Source organism: Salmo salar, chromosome ssa09 (genome assembly GCF_905237065.1).
Source record: "Salmo salar chromosome ssa09, Ssal_v3.1, whole genome shotgun sequence".
NCBI classification, from domain to species: domain Eukaryota; kingdom Metazoa; phylum Chordata; class Actinopteri; order Salmoniformes; family Salmonidae; genus Salmo; species Salmo salar.
The window spans coordinates 128,001,463-128,023,425 of record NC_059450.1 but is presented as its reverse complement, the minus strand read 5'-3'; the positions used below and the strand labels follow the sequence as shown (position 1 = coordinate 128,023,425).

General features: G+C 47.7%; 1 protein-coding gene across 8 annotated transcripts in view; it reads left to right on the top strand.

Moving 5' to 3' along the window:
• LOC106612862 (BCAS3 microtubule associated cell migration factor) overlaps positions 1-21,963 on the top strand; it is a 343,035-nt gene that overhangs the window by 168,794 nt on the left and 152,278 nt on the right. Inside the window, exon 24 of one of the 8 annotated variants that reach the window (XM_045724538.1) lies at positions 12,386-13,917. The exons of the other annotated variants lie outside the window; for them this stretch is intronic. Within the exon in view, the coding sequence (XP_045580494.1) occupies positions 12,386-12,396 (11 nt within the window). The 3' untranslated portion in view covers positions 12,397-13,917. Of the gene's footprint in view, positions 1-12,385; positions 13,918-21,963 lie in introns of those variants that run through there. 8 annotated transcript variants of the gene reach the window in all.

Here is a 21,963-nt window from a genome sequence, read left to right as displayed (position 1 = left end):
ATGATTGCTGCTGCTCTGCTCTCGGCGACGGAGTTGATAACCTCTTAACGCTCCCCCTATGCTTACGGAGATTACAAATACATTCCGTTCTCTCTATGGTTACAGGGATGACGCCATTATCCACTCAGTCCTTGGCGACAGATTTCAGCAGTGTTTAGGTTTGTCAAATAACGTCATCTGAAGCTATTTGTCCTGTGTGCCCACTTTAGTGTGTTCTTTGTACTACGTAAATATCTCCTCCAAATGACTAGATCAGCCTGGCCTATCGTTGCATTGCAGCCCCTTAAAAACCTACCTTAGTACTTACAAAAACAGAAACGCATAAAAAGTGTCACTTTGTATCTAAGCAGTGTGTATAGTCTGTTCTGACTGCAGCGGTGGCGTCTGTGTTTCCCCCGCCTCGCTGGCTGTCTGTCTGTCAGCTCAGCTGCTGTGTGACGGGGTTGATGTCCCTAACTGTCACCTCCGCTTTGGGCTGCTGCTCTCCAGGTGAAACAGTAGCCCGTCACAGACAGACAGAAACAACATACTGGCTGGGCTGGCTGGTGCTGAGACAGCACTTTGAACTGGTTGATGCCTGTTGACTCCCTACTCCCCCACACCCCCTGTCTTTCTGTTTCTCTACCTGTTTGTCAGGCTTTCTACCTCTGATCATTTTAGGCAGATTCAAATGTAACCAGGTTCTTTTCAAGTTGTGGTGTTTGCAACCTAGCATGATTCAACATAGAATATCAGCAAGAAACAAAACAAACTGACATTTACCTTGAAGTGTAAACCTGGTAGTTGTTTGAGACATGTATAGACACAGGAGTGTGTAGCCTGAGTTTCATATTGTGTGGCTTGACAGTCATTTAGAGTTGAGAACTGGTGCATTCCGTTGCCCCTGCAATTAAACACCCTCATTTGACTCTGCTGCCTCTTTCCAGCCGTCAGTCCCAATACCCTGGTTAGCAGAGATGACAGAGCTGTGTGTGGCCAGGTTTCTCCTCTTGCCCCACCTCTGAAGGCTCATTTAGCCTGCTCATTCTGACCGCACCTTGTTGGTGTGGGGGGTGACCACTGGCTTCGTCCCGTGTCGCTGGCCGTGCCGAGCAACTGGCATCCCAAATGACTCCCTATAAAGTACACTACTTTTGATAGGCATTGTTCAAAAGTAGTGCACTATATAGGGACTAGGGTGCCATTTGGGACGTATCCCGTCTGTTAAAGCCGTCGCCCTTGGAAGGGCCTGCTGGTGTGGCCCAGGCTGTTCCAGATCCCCAGACCGGAGCTGTGCGGAAGGACAAAGGGCACGCCGGAGCGTGACAGAGACCCCTACAGTGCTGGAGGAACACACTGTGTTGATCCTAAAACAACCCCTCATCTGGGTCAGCAGACACACACACGGCTGGCTGGAGGTTATTGAAGCTGTTTGACAGGAAGCTTTGTATCATCTCTATATTATCGTGTAAGTCTTATAGCAAGCGCGTGGAAAATGTGGAGCAGACTTATTAAAGCATTGTTCAGTACTAGCTGTGACTAGGTCATGAAGTACTGTAGTTTACAGCCTGCTACAGTTAGAACACTACAGACCCAATACATCTACCTCCAAGTGCAGAAGGCTTTTAAACCGTCACTTTTCCTCTGTCGTTCCCTGCTTGTTTTGCTCTAATACACATACATACACCTTTCTCTCCTGTCCCTCTGTCCACATGGTCGTTGAGTGCAGCAGCACTGATCTGTGAGGACAAGATGACGTTGCAGCTTTCCTTCTCTCTCTCTTTCGTTGTTTTCTTCTGTCATTTCTCTCTCCCTCATCCTCCCTCTTTTTCTGCCCCCCTTCCTCTCTCTCCTTCACTCCCTCCCTCACCCATTCACTCTCCCTTTCTCTCACCTCTGTCTCTCTCCTCTCCTCCGTCTCTCCTTGTCCCCAGTGGGGGTGTTGTTTGTAGAGCATTATAATTTATAACCGAACAGAGTGGATTTAGTTTCAGCAGCACTGGACTCGCCAGGAGGGCGCCAGCCTGCAATCAGGAGAATCAGCAGCGAGCGGCCGCGAGCCCCCGCTGAATGGAAAGTATTATCACCAGCCACAAACGGACACTGTTTCTCCTCAGACAACTCCCTCGATGCTCCCTGCCAGCGCCTCCCCGGCTTCTCTTTCATTCAGCTAGCTATTCCTGTCCTCCCCAGATCAGCCCTCTTTTCTCTCTTTCCCTCTCATCCTTTCTCTCTCTCTCTCTCTCTCTCTCTCTCTCTCTCTCTCTCTCTCTCTCTCTCTCTCTCTCTCTCTCTCTCCATTGTAGTTGCGCTCTGTGTTTATGCTGTTATAAATGCTCATAGCATGTGTTCCACCTGTGTGTAATATTTATGGAGACAGCAGTCTAATCTGTAGTTCTCTTCATGTTGACAGACGCAGGTTGTTCTGCTCTATGGTCCCTGGAGAGTTCTAAAGCAAACTGCTGGAAGAAGAGAAAAACCTAGTGGTCCACTCCTCCACAAACATTCTGTCCTTTTTCCTCTCTTTCTTCCCTCTCTCCTCTCCTCTGTCCTTGGGAGTCTTTTTTCTCAACGGCCTGTCTAACAGTTGCTATGTTCAGCTCCTAAATCTCCACGTCTGTGACACATGCCAGACAAAGGAAGCTCCTGCACGCTGCGGGAGGGATAGAAACGAGGAGAGAGAAAGAAGGAAAGAAAGAAAGAGAGCGAGAAGGAGAGAGAGATGTTTCTGGCTCTGGCAGGTAGGCTTGGCCCTAGGAGTAATGCTGTTGAAACACCAGGGTCATTACCAAAGCTTAAAAAGTTTGAGACATGCTTGGCCTGACATGAAGATTTTACATTAATGTGCTCATATCATTTGATTATGTATCATTAATTAGTTGTTAGTGTTTCAGTATACTACCTCCTTATGGTAGACACATACACACAGTATTTTCCGCCAAAGCAAAGCGATCATATTCGTAAATTGAAGGCGAGCCGCCATCTTTCTCCGTTTAGCATAATTAATACCCTGGATTTCCAGCCGCTTTGATGAACTGGTCTTTTTTATTTAAATTGTTTGGTAATGACTGCAAGAGTAACTGAAATGCTTTATAGACTGAAGAATAACACACATGGAACCAAAAAAAAGGAGTTGACTTCAAAAAGCCACAATTAGCTCATTATGTTTGCTGGAGGTTTTGTTACCACATGAAATGAGAGGGAGTCATTTCTCTGTCTCTGTGTTGTGTTGTTTCCTGGTGAAGGCCACGAAACAAGGGTTCAGTGGAAGAGCTCATCTCCTAAAGACTACAACATCAGCATTTTATTATCCAATATCTCCCCCATAATTGAAATGGTGTGGCCTGGTTTTGTCATTTGGCAGGCGGAAGAGAGACTTGGGAGTGTGTGTGTGTGTGTGTGTGTGTGTGTGTGTGTGTGTTTAGTCGCCTCCCGTCCGGTTTGTCACTGTCACTTTGTTTTTGCACTGTAAAAACACAAACATAAAAACAGCCTCCTGGTTTTGAAAACAAATGAGAGGATTGGGGAAGAGGAGTGAGTGAGAAGAGGGATTTGGCGAGGAATTGAGATTTGGAGAACGACACGATAGAGAGAGAAAAATGACGAGAGAAATGAGAGAGGGCGGGCGAGAGAGAGAGAATGTTTAGGGGCCAAGCTTTTGAACAGACAGATTTAGTTTAGCAGGGTAAAAACTTCATGATGTTATTCTCTCACAGTAAAGCAGATGTATGAAGCAAGTAATCCGGTAATCTGGCACTGAGGATATGTCCCAAATGGCACCCTATTCCCTACAAAGTGCACTTCTTTTGACCAGGGCTCATCGGAATCTGGTGAAAAGTAATGCACTATGTAGGGAATAGGCTGCCATTTGGGACTCGGCCTGAGAGAAGATACTCAAATCCTGTTGGTCTCCTAGTAACCTGAGTGTTGTCGGGGGGGATCATGCCACCCGCTCCAAAAATAACTTCTCAAAATGTAAGTGCAATGAATGACCCGTCGCCATGCCAACGGCTAAAGACTGCAGTGAGGCCGAGATGGAGTGGAGGGATGGGGAACGGTAGAGCCCTCAGTGGTAAAGACTGCAGTGAGGCCGAGATGGAGTGGAGGGATGGGGAACGGTAGAGCCCTCAGTGCTAAAGACTGCAGTGAGGCCGAGATGGAGTGGAGGGATGTGGAACGGTAGAGCCCTCAGTGCTAAAGACTGCAGTGAGGCCGAGATGGAGTGGAGGGATGGGGAACGGTAGAGCCCTCAGTGGTAAAGACTGCAGTGAGGCCGAGATGGAGTGGAGGGATGGGGAACGGTAGAGCCCTCAGTGGTAAAGACTGCAGTGAGGCCGAGATGGAGTGGAGGGATGGGGATGTGGAACGGTAGAGCCCTCAGTGCTAAAGACTGCAGTGAGGCCGAGATGGAGTGGAGGGATGGGAAACGGTAGAGCCCTCAGTGCTAAAGACTGCAGTGAGGCCGAGATGGAGTGGAGGGATGGGGGATGTGGAACGGTAGAGCCCTCAGTGCTAAAGACTGCAGTGAGGCCGAGATGGAGTGGAGGGATGTGGAACGGTAGAGCCCTCAGTGCTAAAGACTGCAGTGAGGCCGAGATGGAGTGGAGGGATGGGGAACGGTAGAGCCCTCAGTGGTAAAGACTGCAGTGAGGCCGAGATGGAGTGGAGGGATGTGGAACGGTAGAGCCCTCAGTGCTAAAGACTGCAGTGAGGCCGAGATGGAGTGGAGGGATGGGGAGAACGGTAGAGCCCTCAGTGGTAAAGACTGCAGTGAGGCCGAGATGGAGTGGAGGGATGGGGAACGGTAGAGCCCTCAGTGGTAAAGACTGCAGTGAGGCCGAGATGGAGTGGAGGGATGGGGATGTGGAACGGTAGAGCCCTCAGTGCTAAAGACTGCAGTGAGGCCGAGATGGAGTGGAGGGATGGGGATGTGGAACGGTAGAGCCCTCAGTGCTAAAGACTGCAGTGAGGCCGAGATGGAGTGGAGGGATGGGGATGTGGAACGGTAGAGCCCTCAGTGCTAAAGACTGCAGTGAGGCCGAGATGGAGTGGAGGGATGTGGAACGGTAGAGCCCTCAGTGCTAAAGACTGCAGTGAGGCCGAGATGGAGTGGAGGGATGTGGAACGGTAGAGCCCTCAGTGCTAAAGACTGCAGTGAGGCCGAGATGGAGTGGAGGGATGGGGATGTAGAACGGTAGAGCCCTCAGTGCTAAAGACTGCAGTGAGGCCGAGATGGAGTGGAGGGATGTGGAACGGTAGAGCCCTCAGTGCTAAAGACTGCAGTGAGGCCGAGATGGAGTGGAGGGATGTGGAACGGTAGAGCCCTCAGTGCTAAAGACTGCAGTGAGTCCGAGATGGAGTGGAGGGATGTGGAACGGTAGAGCCCTCAGTGCTAAAGACTGCAGTGAGGCCGAGATGGAGTGGAGGGATGGGGAACGGTAGAGCCCTCAGTGGTAAAGACTGCAGTGAGGCCGAGATGGAGTGGAGGGATGGGGAACGGTAGAGCCCTCAGTGGTAAAGACTGCAGTGAGGCCGAGATGGAGTGGAGGGATGGGGATGTGGAACGGTAGAGCCCTCAGTGCTAAAGACTGCAGTGAGGCCGAGATGGAGTGGAGGGATGGGGATGTGGAACGGTAGAGCCCTCAGTGCTAAAGACTGCAGTGAGGCCGAGATGGAGTGGAGGGATGGGGATGTGGAACGGTAGAGCCCTCAGTGCTAAAGACTGCAGTGAGGCCGAGATGGAGTGGAGGGATGTGGAACGGTAGAGCCCTCAGTGCTAAAGACTGCAGTGAGGCCGAGATGGAGTGGAGGGATGTGGAACGGTAGAGCCCTCAGTGCTAAAGACTGCAGTGAGGCCGAGATGGAGTGGAGGGATGTGGAACGGTAGAGCCCTCAGTGCTAAAGACTGCAGTGAGGCCGAGATGGAGTGGAGGGATGTGGAACGGTAGAGCCCTCAGTGCTAAAGACTGCAGTGAGGCCGAGATGGAGTGGAGGGATGTGGAACGGTAGAGCCCTCAGTGCTAAAGACTGCAGTGAGGCCGAGATGGAGTGGAGGGATGTGGAACGGTAGAGCCCTCAGTGCTACTCTTGTCGTAGTTGTTTCATTTAACATGGAGTTATGATGTGTTATGGAACCCTTTTAGTTTTAATGTCCCTTGGCAGCAATTGCAGAGGCAGCATGTAGGAAAGGGTAAAGCAAAGGGTAAGGTTTTCTCCCTCACTCTCTCTTTATTTCTCTCTCTCTCCCTTGTTCTCATTCTGTCTCCCTCTTTTTCAAATAATTTATCCTGGTCATGGCCTTTTTACATGAACTTTACCCAGACTTAATCAAACGCTGAATGTGGTAAAGGATGCCTGCTGAAGTCTTGTCGGCGTGCTTAGGTGTGTGTGTTTATATGTGTAGTGATCTGTGCAGACCAGTGAAAGCCCTGAAGGCAGTAGAGGCTGATTGGAGGCTCAGAGATCAAAACCACACACTTGATGAATGTGAGGGCAAAGGCTGGCAGGAGGGACGGAGAGAGAGAAAGAGGGAGGGAGGGGTAGAGGAGGAGGAGGGGCTCCCTATGTTCTCTGGTGCTGATCAAGGTCGTTCTTGGTCCATTAAGTTCTGCCGAGAGGCTCACCCTCATAAGCAACTAAGAAATGTAGACACACACACACACACACACACACACACACACACACACACACACACACACACACACACACACACACACACACACACACACACACACACATCTGCATGAACCATCTCTCCTCTTGACTGTTCCTAGTTGGAGTGAATGAGGCTTATTCAAAAGCAAGAAACACATTCCCCTCACTGCTTTCACTTTACACGTGACGCAGCCACCTCTTCACCCATCTGTCCGGGTGTGTGTTTAAGGCTGGCTGTCATGTAAGGCTAACATGGCACCAAGCAGTGGGGCAATCTCAGGACATCTGGCCATGGCCCAGGGAGCTAGGCTGGAGCAGGAGTCCCACTACACAGACAGGCCCAGGCCATGGCCCAGGGAGCTAGGCTGGAGCAGGAGTCCCACTACACAGACAGGCCCAGGCCATGGCCCAGGGAGCTAGGCTGGAGCAGGAGTCCCACTACACAGACAGGCCCAGGCCATGGCCCAGGGAGCTAGGCTGGAGCAGGAGTCCCACTACACAGACAGGCCCAGGCCATGGCCCAGGGAGCTAGGCTGGAGCAGGAGTCCCACTACACAGACAGGCCCAGGCCATGGCCCAGGGAGCTAGGCTGGAGCAGGAGTCCCACTACACAGACAGGCCCAGGCCATGGCCCAGGGAGCTAGGCTGGAGCAGGAGTCCCACTACACAGACAGGCCCAGGCCATGGCCCAGGGAGCTAGGCTGGAGCAGGAGTCCCACTACACAGACAGGCCCAGGCCATGGCCCAGGGAGCTAGGCTGGAGCAGGAGTCCCACTACACAGACAGGCCCAGGCCATGGCCCAGGGAGCTAGGCTGGAGCAGGAGTCCCACTACACAGACAGGCCCAGGCCATGGCCCAGGGAGCTAGGCTGGAGCAGGAGTCCCACTACACAGACAGGAGTGTGTCTTGGTTTGTATGGTTGTTCCATATTACAGCTAGATGATAGAGATATGAAACATGGTACAGGAGGCTGAATGATCATACAGTAAAGAGTCTGAGTATTGAGCTCACATCACAGGGCCAGACACTATTGCTGCAGAAAGCGCCATATTTTTGTAACAATTTATATCAGTGTGAGATAGTGACAGTTTCACAGAGCTCAGACATACACACACACACCACACACTCAGAGCTCAGACATACACCACACACACACCACACACTCAGAGCTCAGACATACACACACACACCACACACTCAGAGCTCAGACATACACCACACACACACCACACACTCAGAGCTCAGACATACACCACACATACACCACACCACTCAGAGCTCAGACATATACACACACACACACCACACCACTCAGAGCTCAGACATACACCACACACTCAGAGCTCAGACATACACCACACATACACCACACCACTCAGAGCTCAGACATACACCACACACACACCACACCACTCAGAGCTCAGACATATACACACACACACCACACCACTCAGAGCTCAGACATATACACACCACACCACTCAGAGCTCAGACATACACCACACATACACCACACTACTCAGAGCTCAGACATATACACACACACACCACACCACTCAGAGCTCAGACATACACCACACACACACCACACACTCAGAGCTCAGACATACACCACACATACACCACACCACTCAGAGCTCAGACATACACCACACACACACCACACCACTCAGAGCTCAGACATACACCACACACACACCACACACTCAGAGCTCAGACATACACCACACATACACCACACACTCAGAGCTCAGACATACACACACTCAGAGCTCACACATACACACACTCAGAGCTCAGACATACACACACACACACACTCAGAGCTCAGACATACACACATACACCACACCACTCAGAGCTCAGACATACACACACTGAGCTCAGACATACACACACCACACACTCAGAGCTCACACATACACACACTCAGAGCTCAGACATACACACACACACACTCAGAGCTCAGACATACACACATACACCACACCACTCAGAGCTCAGACATACACCACACCACTCAGAGCTCAGACATACACACATACACCACACCACTCAGAGCTCAGACATACACCACACCACTCAGAGCTCAGACATACACACACCACACACTCAGAGCTCACACATACACACACTCAGAGCTCAGACCTACACACACACACACTCAGAGCTCACACACCACACACTCAGAGCTCAGACATACACACTCAGAGCTCAGACATACACACACACACCACACACACTCAGAGATCAGACATACACACATACACCACACCACTCAGAGCTCAGACATACACCACACCACTCAGAGCTCAGACATACACACACCACACACTCAGAGCTCAGACATACACACACCACACACTCAGAGCTCAGACATACACACACACACCACACACACTCAGAGCTCAGACATACACACATACACCACACCACTCAGAGCTCAGACATACACCACACCACTCAGAGCTCAGACATACACACACCACACACTCAGAGCTCACACATACACACACTCAGAGCTCAGACATACACACACACACACACACACACACACACTCAGAGCTCACACACCACACACTCAGAGCTCAGACATACACACATACACCACACCACTCAGAGCTCAGACATACACACATACACCACACCACTCAGAGCTCAGACATACACACACACACGCGGATCATTCACATTAGTTTTGCACTGCAAGGGCATGCAACACTCTGGTAGGCAGAAATACACACTGACCTCTCAGTTGTGTTGGGGCTCTGATCCACTGAGCGACGACAACAGAGCTGGTAGCTGTCCCGTTAAAGGTTGAAGATGTCTTATTTAGTGTGAGATCATCTGAGCAGATGCCTTGTTGACATGTCAGTGTCTCTGCTGTCTTCCTGTCGTTCCCATTGGTGAATGAGGCAGGCGCCGTGGTGGCAGGGTGAGACCACAGTCCTTGTTAATTTACAGTAGTCTCCAGAGGTGTCACCACAGGGATCACCCAATGACAGCAGAGAGCGAAAGTAGTAATGTATCACAGAACGATTGAGAGTCTAACAGTTTTAAACCCATGTTGGTTTAATGCGATCCCACTGTTAGTCACATGACTATAGCTTCAATGCTAGCCTCACCATTGCTAGCTCTCTCACTCTCCTAGCCTTTAAAGTTGGGACCATTAGCATGCAGCAAGGCGCTGACCTTAACACTGACGCTCGTACACTACTTGCATCCCAAATCCCAAATGGCACCCTACTTCCTTAGGGCCCTGGTCAAAAGTAGTGCACTGTGTAGGGAACTGGGTGCCATTTGAGACGCAGATAAACACTGAATGATCATTTAAGAGTCACTGAATGTTATTCAAGGCTCTTAGTGTGTTATCTGTTAATGGTATTCTACTATTCTCCAGACCTGGAGCAGTAATGGCCGCCGGGTGCTGGGCTAGCATATTGACACTAATGGTTCTTACAGATCTGCTGGGCTGGTTGCCTCCCTCCCTCTATCCTCCATAAACATGAGCCTAGTGAGCGTTGGTAATGTAATGTCCACCGCACCACTGTACTGTGCTAATATAGTCAGTCACTTCCATTAGGATGTGCTCTCTATCGCATCACTCTCACTTGTGGTCCGTAGTGTTTATCCGCTCCGCTCATGATTCTATTAGAGAGCAGGAGGTGGAGGGAAAAAACGTCCCTTTTCATTTTCATCTGGAGCACGGTGAATGAGGAATGGGTGGCCAGGGGGTATGTGTTGTTGTTGTCTGTGTGCCCAGCCTTGTGCCCGTTATGTAAATAAATGCCCCCGCTTTTTAAATATCTGTTTCGGCAAATTAGCCGAAAATGCTCTGCTGCAAACAGCTGTTGCATTCTGAACAGATGGTTAAGGAGCCATCATCCCTTTGTTTTTAGAGAGAGAGACAAAGGGAAGACACCCACGCTGCCTGTATCCTCAAGGCTTAACCCTTGGCTCGCTGGACTGTAGATACATTTAGCATATTTATTATGGAGTGGGAGGGGGATGTGGGGGTGGGTGATGTTGCTTGTCACCTCCTTGAACACAAGTGGTGTGATGGTCCTGGGCAAGGGGGGTCGTGGTTGTTTTGTTGAAGGTCAGCTGCCTGGTTTCTCCCTGTTTCTCTGTGTAGAACAGAGCAGACTGACCAGTGCAGGTGTCAGGTCTCCATGTCAGTAGAAACGCTGCAGTCTCTATGGAGGCACATATTATACTGAACTTACTATACTGTGCTATACTTTGACATTTCTCCGTCACTTTCAGACACATTTTTTTGGCATTTATCCTAGCCTAGTCCAATGTTTCGGGGGCCAGAAATGTGTTTAGCATCGCTACCGAAAAGCATCCCACACACTCTTCCCCCAAACATGCGCGCTCTCTCTCTCTCACTCACTCACTTTTTGTTTAGTTTCCTGCGGTCATCCAAGCTCAACTCTCCCTTTTCCTGTGACATGCCGGTGCATGTTAAACGCTGGATATTTTTAACCTGGCCTTTCTCACACACACACGTCCTCTTCCTCTGTTAATGGTCAGTGCACATTGCAGCCGCCCCTCTTCCTGTGTACCCCCCCTTTTCTTCCTCTCTTCCTCAGTGGCGTGATAATGGCTCTCTCACCCCAGGCAGACACACACACACACAGAGACACACACACACACAGACACTGGGCTGCTGTGTGACTGTCAGCTGGTAGTGTGAGAAAGAGAAGTAACGATGAACTTTAAGCTAATATAACTGCTCAGTGAAACACTACTCTTTGCGTAGCTGATGTGAAGGAGACTCAGCAGGATTGTGGTCAATTCCAGTCAATTCAGAAAGTAATTTCTATTATTCCTAGTTGAAAAATAATTGGAATTTCAGTATATGTCCTGAATTGACTGGAATTGAAATGGAACTGATCCCAAACCTGACTGTTGATTTGTGTGTCTGTGTTTGGTATATGTGACCATTAATGTGTATGTTTAAAGATCAGCCATACACACCTCATCTCTTTTTCACATTCAGGCAGTGCTTGTGGGTGGTAGGTTGGGTTGCATGGTTAGTGAGCAGACAGACAGAGACAAACAGAGAGACAGACTCATCTGAGGAGGGGAGAGATGGGAGCAGAGCAGTAGTTCACGTGGGGGTCAGCTGCTACTCCCTTATTTCATTTTAATTGAGTTAAGATGGGCAAATCTGAGCTCTGCTGCACACTGCACTCATTATCCATACAGGCCTGTACACACACACACACACACACACACACACACACACACACACACACACACACACACATATAACTGTTACCCTGATGCCAGTCAGAGCCAAGGAAAAATAGTATATTTGTGCTTCCTTTGTGTGTGTAGTTTGACTCTGGTACATTTTCTATTATTCCTGGTTTTGAGCTGGAGCTGAGCTGAGCTGGTACAGGTTGCTCTGCTGTCTCTGTGCCTTTTCTCTCTTATTCAGAAGGCACCATTGCCAGCTGAATGGGTAGTTTAGAAGAACTGAAAAAAACCACTTTCCTTTTTCACTGGGCTGGGAAACAGTAAAAGGTGTGCCCGGCCTAGGATACACAAGAGGCGTGTCCAGACTATCTAGTAGGCTTCTGATAGGCTGCATGTACCCATCACTCTCGATCACACCGCCCCCTCCGAAAACAGTAGCTCAGCATAATGATGGAATGGATTTGCATGCTGGGTTAAAAAAACCCAGAAGGAAAATACATTTAAAACGACACTGTTTTTTTGTTTGTGTTTTGTTTTCTGCAGGTATATGCTGAAGGAGGCCCGTTCTGCCCATATTTATATTTATTTGTAATTTCTTTGTATTTTGCTCTGCTTTTATGTTCCAAAGCATGCATTTACATTCCACCATCTCCTCCCTCCACTTCCTTTATTGATTTGCCATCATTGTGAGGGAGTGAAGAGGAAAGGCGAGAGGAGAGATGGAGGAGAGGACCCCGCAGGCCAGCGCTGGGTGGTTCCGTAGAGAACAGAGGACGTCGTCTGTCTGTCTGTCTGTCTGTCTACCATGAGGGTAGGACCACTAGAAGAGACTCTGCGAACCCCACTGTAAAAAAGCACTCCGATCGCAGCAGTCCCAAGTTGTTTTCAGGAGCCTATAGAGAGTGTCGACTCCATGTCAGCTCAGAGATTGACCCCAAAATGGCCACCAGGTCAGAGCAGTGTTAGGGTACTACCAGCCTGCAGCTGTAAACTGAGTGAAAGTGGCCCCAGCTGCCTCTCTCGTTGTGTGCTGGATGTGTTGTATTGCTACATATGGGTAGGGACAGCGAACACTGAACAGCATTCGCCCTTAGGGGCTGGGAACAAGGCTCATATTGTATAGTATGGCTTATGAGCACAACGTGTTTTTCTTTTCTTTTTGACAAAAGGCAGTTAGTAGTGCACATGAACTACAGGGCTATGTGAAGATGACCTATGTGTAAGAGTAGCTCTCTCCTCCATCTGTCAAAATATACCCCCCTCCCGTACACTACACTACACTGAGTGTACAAAACATTAGGAACACCTTCAGAATATTTTGTCGGTGCATGGACTGTGCACGGTGTCAGGTGTTCCTCAGGGATGCTGGTCCATGTTGACTCCAATGCTTCCCACAGTTGTCAAGTTAGATGGATGTCCTTTGGGTGGTGGACCGTTCTTGATCCACACGGGAAACTGTGGGAAGCAGCGTTACGGTTCTTGACACATTCAAACCGGTGCGCCTGGCACCTACTACCATACCCTGTTCAAAGGCACTTAAAACTTTTGTCTTGCCCATTCACCCTCTGAATGGCACACATACACAATCCATGCCGCAAGGCATAAAAATCCCCTTCATCTACACTGATTGAAGTGGGTTTAACAAGTGATTAATAAGGGATCATAGCTTTCAGTCTACAGTATGTTATGGAAAGAGCAGGTGTTCACAATGTTCTATACACTCGGTGGATAGCCAGGTGTATACCTCAGTCACTCCTGTCCTGTGGTTAATGTGTTAATCCCGCTCATACCCCTACCAGGAGGGCTTTTATTTTGGCTGTCGCTGTAAACATTCTAATCTATTTAGGATATGTTTCCATATTTGTGATATTTGTAACATGTCTGTTTCCGTGTTGTCCTGTGCTGTATGCACATTAACGTTATATTGCTGTACAGTAACATTGTCGCATTGTTTACATTACATGATGACGTTATAAAACTATACAGACATTGATGAACTGTATAATATAATAATATATATGGTCAGTGTTGCTCTAATGTTGACTGCCTGTAGAGACATTAAAGTCAAAGCCTAAGGTGAAGTCTGTCTCACATTTGTGGCCCACACGCACAGATGAATACCTGTATACTTTCACACACACACACACACACACACACACACGTACAGTACCAGTCAGTTTTAGAACACCTACTCATTACACAATGTAGAAAATAGTAAAAATGAAGAAAAACCCTTGAATGACTAGGTGTTCTAAAACTGACTGGTACTGTACATTCACGCGCGATTGCTCCTTTCAGTTTTGATGTGGTTAGAGAAACACCAGCTCATCTGAGCGTGATACCATAACTGTGTGTGTGTGTGTGTGTGTGTGCAGTGTGTTTGTGTTGTGGGCGAGAGAAAGACATCCTTGCATGGTGTAGCCCCTTGGCTCTGTGTGTGTGACCGTGTGTGTGTGACTGTGTGTGTGTGACCGTGTGTGTGTGACTGTGTGTATAATGAACACAACAAGGAGAGCCAGGAGCAGAGTGTGTGTTAGTGTTTGTGCTAGAGTGTGATGTGTGTGTTGAATTATTTATACTAAGGGATGAAGGGGAGGTGGCAGGGCTTTGTTTCAACTCTATAATTATCTCTGGACTCACAGGTCTTGCCCTACGGTTGGTACTGCACACCCTGTTGTACACTCTTAACACTATACAGCCAGCCTATGCAGTAGACATTGTATTCCATCAGTGTGTAGGCTACACCTTTTCTGACTTCCCTCACAGATCGGGCCTTCATGTACTCCTCTGTTGTGTATGATACAGACAGACACAGCATATGTCTCTCCAAACACTTTACTGCATTCTCCTAATAAACTACTGACTCTAACAAATGAATAAAGCTGTTTAAGTTTGGGGTAAAAACCAAACGGCTCAGCCTGAGTAAGCCCTGAGTGAACACGGCTAAGTCTGAGTGTGAACCCTGTCTCCTGACCTGGATACTGAATGTCTCCAACCTCCAACCCAAATAAGCAGCATGTGATTCTGTTGTGCCCAGTGAGTCCATAGGTCGTCCTCTCTGTCTGTCTCTCTGTCTACCCTACATCGCCCCATCTCTCACTCCATACTGTAGACATGCAACACACACATTATACACACTGCCCCCCTCGCACTCCACTGCCCTGGGGGTATCTGTCAATACCATAACATCCCCAACATTAATCCTCGAATGCAACTCATTGATCTTCAAAGTGTTTTTTGCAACACCTCTGAACGTTTAGTCCTCCTGAACACACCCCAGGTCATCAACTGACTACCAAGGAGAAGTTTCATCTCCTCCAGTGTTTGACTAGAAGTCTCTCTCATGTTCACTGTTAGTTCTACTGTATGTTCTCTTTGGCTCTCCAGCCGGCCCCAATTTCAGCCATTTATCCTATACTTTGTAATCAGCACCACAATTATAACGCAGAAATACGCTGTGATTGCCGTTCCGTGTGTATTTTGGAAGGTTCCGGTAAGCCAAAAACAATACCAGTCCAAACAGAACGACCGTTGGGTGGACTTACAGTAACCGTGGCCACCCGTGAAGAGGTTGTTGCTGCTTTGAAGTGTCTGGTCCCAAATTACAGCCTGCCATAATGAAGTATTACTGTGTAATTACCAGGCAGAGCAGGGAAACGAGCTGTGTCTCTCTGTCGGACACAGGGGTGCAACGGGAGGTTGGGAGAGGGAAAGTGTCGACAGCACAAAGCACCGTGCGGGGTGTGTGAGCTTGTGTATGTAGTTATGCTTGGTATTCTTCTCTGTGCATATACATCTTGCATGTGCCTACTACAATATGATGGTAAAGAAGGTGTGTGTATGGGTGTTTAAGGGTCCACCAGCCAGCTGTGAAAAAGTCTGCGCGCGCACACACACACACACACACATACACACACACACTAAGAAAGAACAGGCCTGTTTGGCTGTGGTGCGGCGTCGCCCTCACCTGAGGAGTCTCTGGCCTTGTGAATAATCCAACAGACAGTCCCTCATACATAATGCAGCAGCACACACATGCTGCCCCCTCCATCCCTCCCTGCACGCCGTGCGCTGGCACCACCACCCACCTCCGCGCTAACAAGGCCTGATCCATTTTTCATCAACACCCCGGTGCCTGGCCAGTCCCTTTTCACATGCAGGGGGATTTCAGGAGGGTTTCTGGGGGTTTAAAAGTTTTACTAAGAAGTCAGCCAAGGTGTCTCTCTTACTCTTCTCCTATCTTCCTGTCTCTCTTTGTTATGTTTGGCTAGCTAGCGTGCTAACGGCTCTTAAAGCTGATGAGCTAGCTAGTGTCTCATCTCGCAAGGATTAAACACAGACCTTTTGGGCTAACGTGCTAACTGCTCCAATCCATTACTACATAGAGCTGTTGGGTTGTTGAGCTAAAATGCTTACAGCCTCTAACACAGACTTGTTCAGTTGTGCTAGTGTGCGAGAACAGCTCCAAGCAGTTAGCACAGAGCTGTTAGGCTGTTGTGCTAGCATGCTAACACTGAAATAAAACTAAATAAAACATGTATAGACTAACAGTGAAATGCTTACTTCCCAACAATGCAGAGTGAAAAATATAGAAAAAAATTATAACACAAGGAATAAATACACAATGAGTAAGGTTAATTTGGATATATACAGGGAGTACCAGTACCGAGTCGATGTGCAGGGGTAGGAGGTAATTGAGGTAGATACTGTGCCTTCAGAAACTATTCACACCCCTTGAATTTTTGATGGTTTAAATTGAGATGTTGGGTAACTGATCTACACATAATACCCCATAATGTCAAGTGGAATTTTGTATAATTGTTTTTTACCAATTAATAAAAAATGAAAAGCTGAAATGTCTTGAGTCTAAGTATTCAACCCCTTTTATGGCAAGCCTAAATAAGTACACTAGTAAAAAGTTGCTTAATAAGTCACATAATAAATTGCATGGACTTACTCTGTGTGCAATAATAGTGATTAACATGATTTTTGAATGACTATGTACCCCACACAATTACCTGTAAGGTCCCTCAGTTGAGAAGTGATTTTCAAGCACAGATTCAACCACAAATCTGTGGGAGGTTTTCCAATTCCTCGCAATGAAGGACACCTATTGGTAGCAGACATTGAATACCCCTTTGAGCATGGTGAAGTTATCAATTTAGCTTTGGATGGCGTATTGATACACCCAGTCACTACAAAGATGCAGGCTTCCTTCCTAATTCGGTTGCCGGAGAGGAAGGCATCCGCTCAGTTATTTCACCATGAGGCCAATGGTGATTTTAAAACAGTTCGAGTTTAATGGCTGTGATAGAACATTGTAGTTACGCCACAATTCTAACCTAAATGACAGAGTGAAAAGAAGGAAGCTTGTACAGAACAAAAATATTCCAAAGCGTGCATCATGTTTGCAACAAGGAAGTAAAGTAATACTGCTCAAAATGAAATGAACTGAAAGTGCGAGCCACTGCTTTTAATCATGGCAAGGCGACCGGAAACATGGCCGAATACAAACAGTGTAGCTATTCCCTCCGCAAGGCAATCAAACAAGCTAAGCGTCAGTATAGAGATAAAGTAGAGTCGTAATTCAACGGCTCAGATACGAGACGTATGTGGCAGGGGTCTACAGTCAATCACGGATTACAAAAAGAAAACCAGCCCCGTCGCGGACACCGATGTCTTGCTCCCAGACAAATTAAACAACTTCTTTGCTCGCTTTGAGGACAATACAGTGCCAATGACACGGCCCGCTACCAAAACCTGCGGGCTCTTCTTCACCGCGGCCAACGTGAGTAAAACATTTAAACGCGTTAACCCTCGCAAGGCTGCTGGCCCAGATGGCATCCCTAGCCGCGTCCTCAGAGTATGCACAGACCAGCTGGCTAGTGTGTTTACAGACATATTCAATCAATCTCTATCCCAGTCTGCTGTTCCCACATGCTTCAAGAGGGCCACCATTGTTTCTGTTCCTAGAAAGCTAAGGTAACTGAACTAAATGACTATCGCCCCGTAGCACTTTCTTCCGTCATCATGAAGTGTTTTGAGAGACTAGTCAAGGATCATATCACCTCCATCCTACCTGACACCCTAGACCCACTCCAATTTTCTTACCGCCCCAATAGGTCCACAGATGACGCTATCGCAATCACACTGCACACTGCCCTATCCCATCTGGACAAGAGGAATACCTATGTAAGAATGCTGTTCATTGACTACAGCTCAGCGTTCAATACCATAGTACCCTCCAAACTCATCATGAAGCTTGAGACCCTGGGTCTCGACCCCGCCCTGTGCAACTGGGTCCTGGACTTTCTGACGGGCCGCCCCCAGGTGGTGAGGGTACGAAACAACATCTCCACCCCGCTGATCTTCAACACGGGGGCCCCACAAGGGTGCGTTCTCAGCCCTCTTCTGTACTCCCTGTTCACCCACGACTGCGTGGCCATGCACGCCTCCAACTCAATCAAGTTTGCAGATGACACTACAGTGGTAGGCTTGATTACCAACAACGACGAGACGGCCTACAGGGAGGAGGTGAGGGCCCTCGGAGTGTGGGGTCAGGAAAATAACCTCACACTCAACAACAAAACAAAGGAGATGATTGTGGACTTAAGGAAACGGCAGAGGGAGCTCACCCCATCCACATCGACGGGTCAGTAGTGGAGAAGGTGGAAAGTTCCTCAGCGTACACATCACGGACAAACTGAAATGGTCCACCCACACAGACAGCGTGGTGAAGAAGGCACAGCAGCGCCTCTTCAACCCTCAGGAGACTGAAGAAATTTGGCTTGTCATCAAAAACACTCAACTTTTACAGATGCACAATCGAGAGCATCCTGTCGGGCTGTATCTCGGCCTGGTACGGCAGCTGCTCCGCCCTCAACCTTAAGGCTCTCCAGAGGGTAGTGAGGTCTGCGCAACGCATCACCGGGGGCAAACTACCTGCCCTCCAGGACACCTACACCACCCGATATCACAGGAAGGCCAAAATGATCATCAAGGACAGCAACCACCCGAGCCACTGCCTGTTGACCCCGCTATCATCCAGAAGGCGAGGTCAGTACAGGTGCATCAAAGCTGGGACCGAGAGACTGAAAAACAGCTTCTATCTCAAGGCCATCAGACTGTTACAGCCATCACTGACATAGAGCGGCTGCTGCCAACATACAGACTCAAATCTCTGGCCACTTTAATAAATGGACTTAATAATGGTATCACTAGTCACTTTAAATAACACCACTTTAATAATGTTTACATATCCTACATTACTCATCTCATATGTATATACTGTACTCTATACCATCTACTGCATCTTGCCTATGCTGCACGGCCATCGCTCATCCATATATTTATATGAACATATTCTTATTCATTCCTTTACACTTGTGTGTGTATAAGGTAGTTGTTGTGAAATTGTTAGATTACTTGTTAGATATTACTGCACGGTCGGAACTAGAAGCACAAGCATTTCGCTACACTCGCATTAACATCTGCTAACCATGTGTATGTGACCAATAACCTTTGATTTGATTTGACTTTCTGTCCTGAATTCAAAAGTGTTATGTTTGGGGCAAACACAACACATCACTGAGTACCACTCTACATTTTTTCAAATATGGTTGTGGCTGCATCATGTTATGGGTATGCTTGTCATCTGCAAGGACTAGGGACTTATTTAGGATAAAAGTAAACGTAATAGAGCTAAACACAGCCAAAATCCTAGAGGAAAACCTGCTTAGGTCTGCTTTACAACAGACACTGGGAGACAAATTCACCTTTTAGCAGGACAATAACCTAAAACACAAGGCCAAATATATACTGAAGTTGCTTACCAAGACTGCATTTATTGTTCCTGAGTGGATTAGTTGCAGTTTTGACTTAAATCTGCTTGAAAATCTATGGCAAGACTTGAAAATGGGTGTCTATCGATGATCAACAACCAACTTAACAGAGCTTGAAGAATTTAAATATTGTACAATCCAGGTATGCAAAGCTCAAGGGTTGTGAATACTTTCTGAATGCACTGCATGTACATATAGGTGAGGATAAAGTGACTAGGCAACCAGTTAGATAATAAAAAGTAGCAGCAGCATATGTGATGAGTCAAAAGGGTTAGTGCATAGAGGGTCGATGCAGATAGTTTGGGTATCTGTTTGGTTAACTATTTAGTAGTCTTATGGCTTGGTGGTAGAAGCTGTTCAGGGTCCTGTTGGTTCATTGGTACCGCTTGACATGCAGTAGCAGAGAGAGCAGTCTGTGACTTGGGTGGCTGGAGTCTTTGACAATTTTAGTGCCTTCCTCTGACACAGCCTGGTTTAGAGGTCCTGGATGGCAGGAAGCTTGGCCCCAGTCATTTACTCAGACCTGTTGTGCTTGTTAGTGTGTTAATTGCTCCACATCTTTGACACATAGCGCTGTTGTACTAGCGTGCTAACTGTCAGAGCTGTTGTACTAGCATGCTAACTGTCAGAGCTGTTGTACTAGCGCGCTAACTGTCAGAGCTGTTGTACTAGCGTGCTAACTGTCAGAGCTGTTGTACTAGCGTGCTAACTGTCAGAGCTGTTGTGCTAGCGTGCTATCTGTCAGAACTGTTGTACTAGCGTGCTAACTGTCAGAGCTGTTGTACTAGCGTGCTAACTGTCAGAGCTGTTGTACTAGCGTGCTAACTGTCAGAGCTGTTGTACTAGCACGCTAACAGTGGCGGGGTCAAGACCCTCAGCGAGCCACTGGCCGGGGCCCTAAATGAGAACCATGCCCCATTCAGGGATGGGAGTGGGAGAGAGCAGGGACAGCAGCTGGTGGAGGATATGGTAATCATTTATTAAAATATGCTTTCTCAAGCCCACCAAAACAAAAAGGGCCCAAACCCAACAGCTGGGAAGGGTTGGAAGTAGCCCCAAGGCTGGCAAGTCCCCATCCAGATGGGGAGGTTAGGCCAGGGCTAGCCAGGCTGCTCCACTTAAACTTCCGATTCCCATTAAGGAGCCCAAGATTGCAGAGGAAGGGAAGAGGAAGAAAAGCAAGGAGCATGACTGCTCTGTTTTTCACCCCGCTTAATCAAATAAAGCAGGAAGCTTCCGAGACGGAAGGCTTGTTTATTGATATTTACGAATACACTCCTCCCCCCCTCTTTTATATTTATTTTCAAAAATATTTATTTTCCCTCAGATATTCTCTGGAATTTTAAGCCTGTTCTATCCTTGTCGTATATATATGTCCTCTGAAGAAGCTGAGAATGTTCTAACCTAATAGGTCGCTTTTACTCTTATTTTCTTCTCTGTAAATGTTCCATTCTTTTAAATTGAGCCACAGGGAAATTTAGAGAGCCCCACATCCGTTGTACTGAGAGTGAATTGCAAACGCAGGTCAGTTTGTTCTAATTTGTATGAATTGGTCACATGTAACAGACTTTAAATAAGAATTGATGACCCTCTTTCCCCTCGCGCTGATCAAACACACACACGCGCACACACACACAAGCCTGGTGTGAGTATTGTGTTACTACAGAACGTTAGATTATTCGATTCTATGGTGAAAAAGCATTTTTAAGGAGTTCACAGAGGCTGTCCAGGGTTGGTCTTCAAGTGGAAAAAAACAGAGCCGTTTCGCACAGCGCTGGTAACATACTGGCAACCTTAATGCAGATCTGATGTGAGCCAGTGCCAAGAGAGAAACTCAATCATATACAGAACAGGGATCCTGACATGGAGAGGGGCAGGTTCCCAATCTGGCAACCCATTTCCAGAGTTGCCATTTGATCATTCTGGAGAGAGACTCCTTTAATGTTTAATACTAGTATGAAGTTGTGGTGTGTGTGTTAAACACTTTGTATGTTAAAGGGTTCCTTCCTACCACGGATCCCTATTGCAATAACAAACAGTGTGGAAGAGGTAGAAAGTGCATTGAGCCCTGAGCCAAACCCCCTTCACTTCCTATACAAGCTCTGGCATAGGGAGCACCACAATTTTCCAACATATTGGAATATGAAAACCCTAGAATACTCCTCAGCCATCCTAATGTAAAAATCATATGTATGGCCATTTCAAAGGAAAATGAATTGGTATGTGGTCTATGGGAGAATGATATTTTACCCACATTATATTGTTGAAAAATGTAATTGT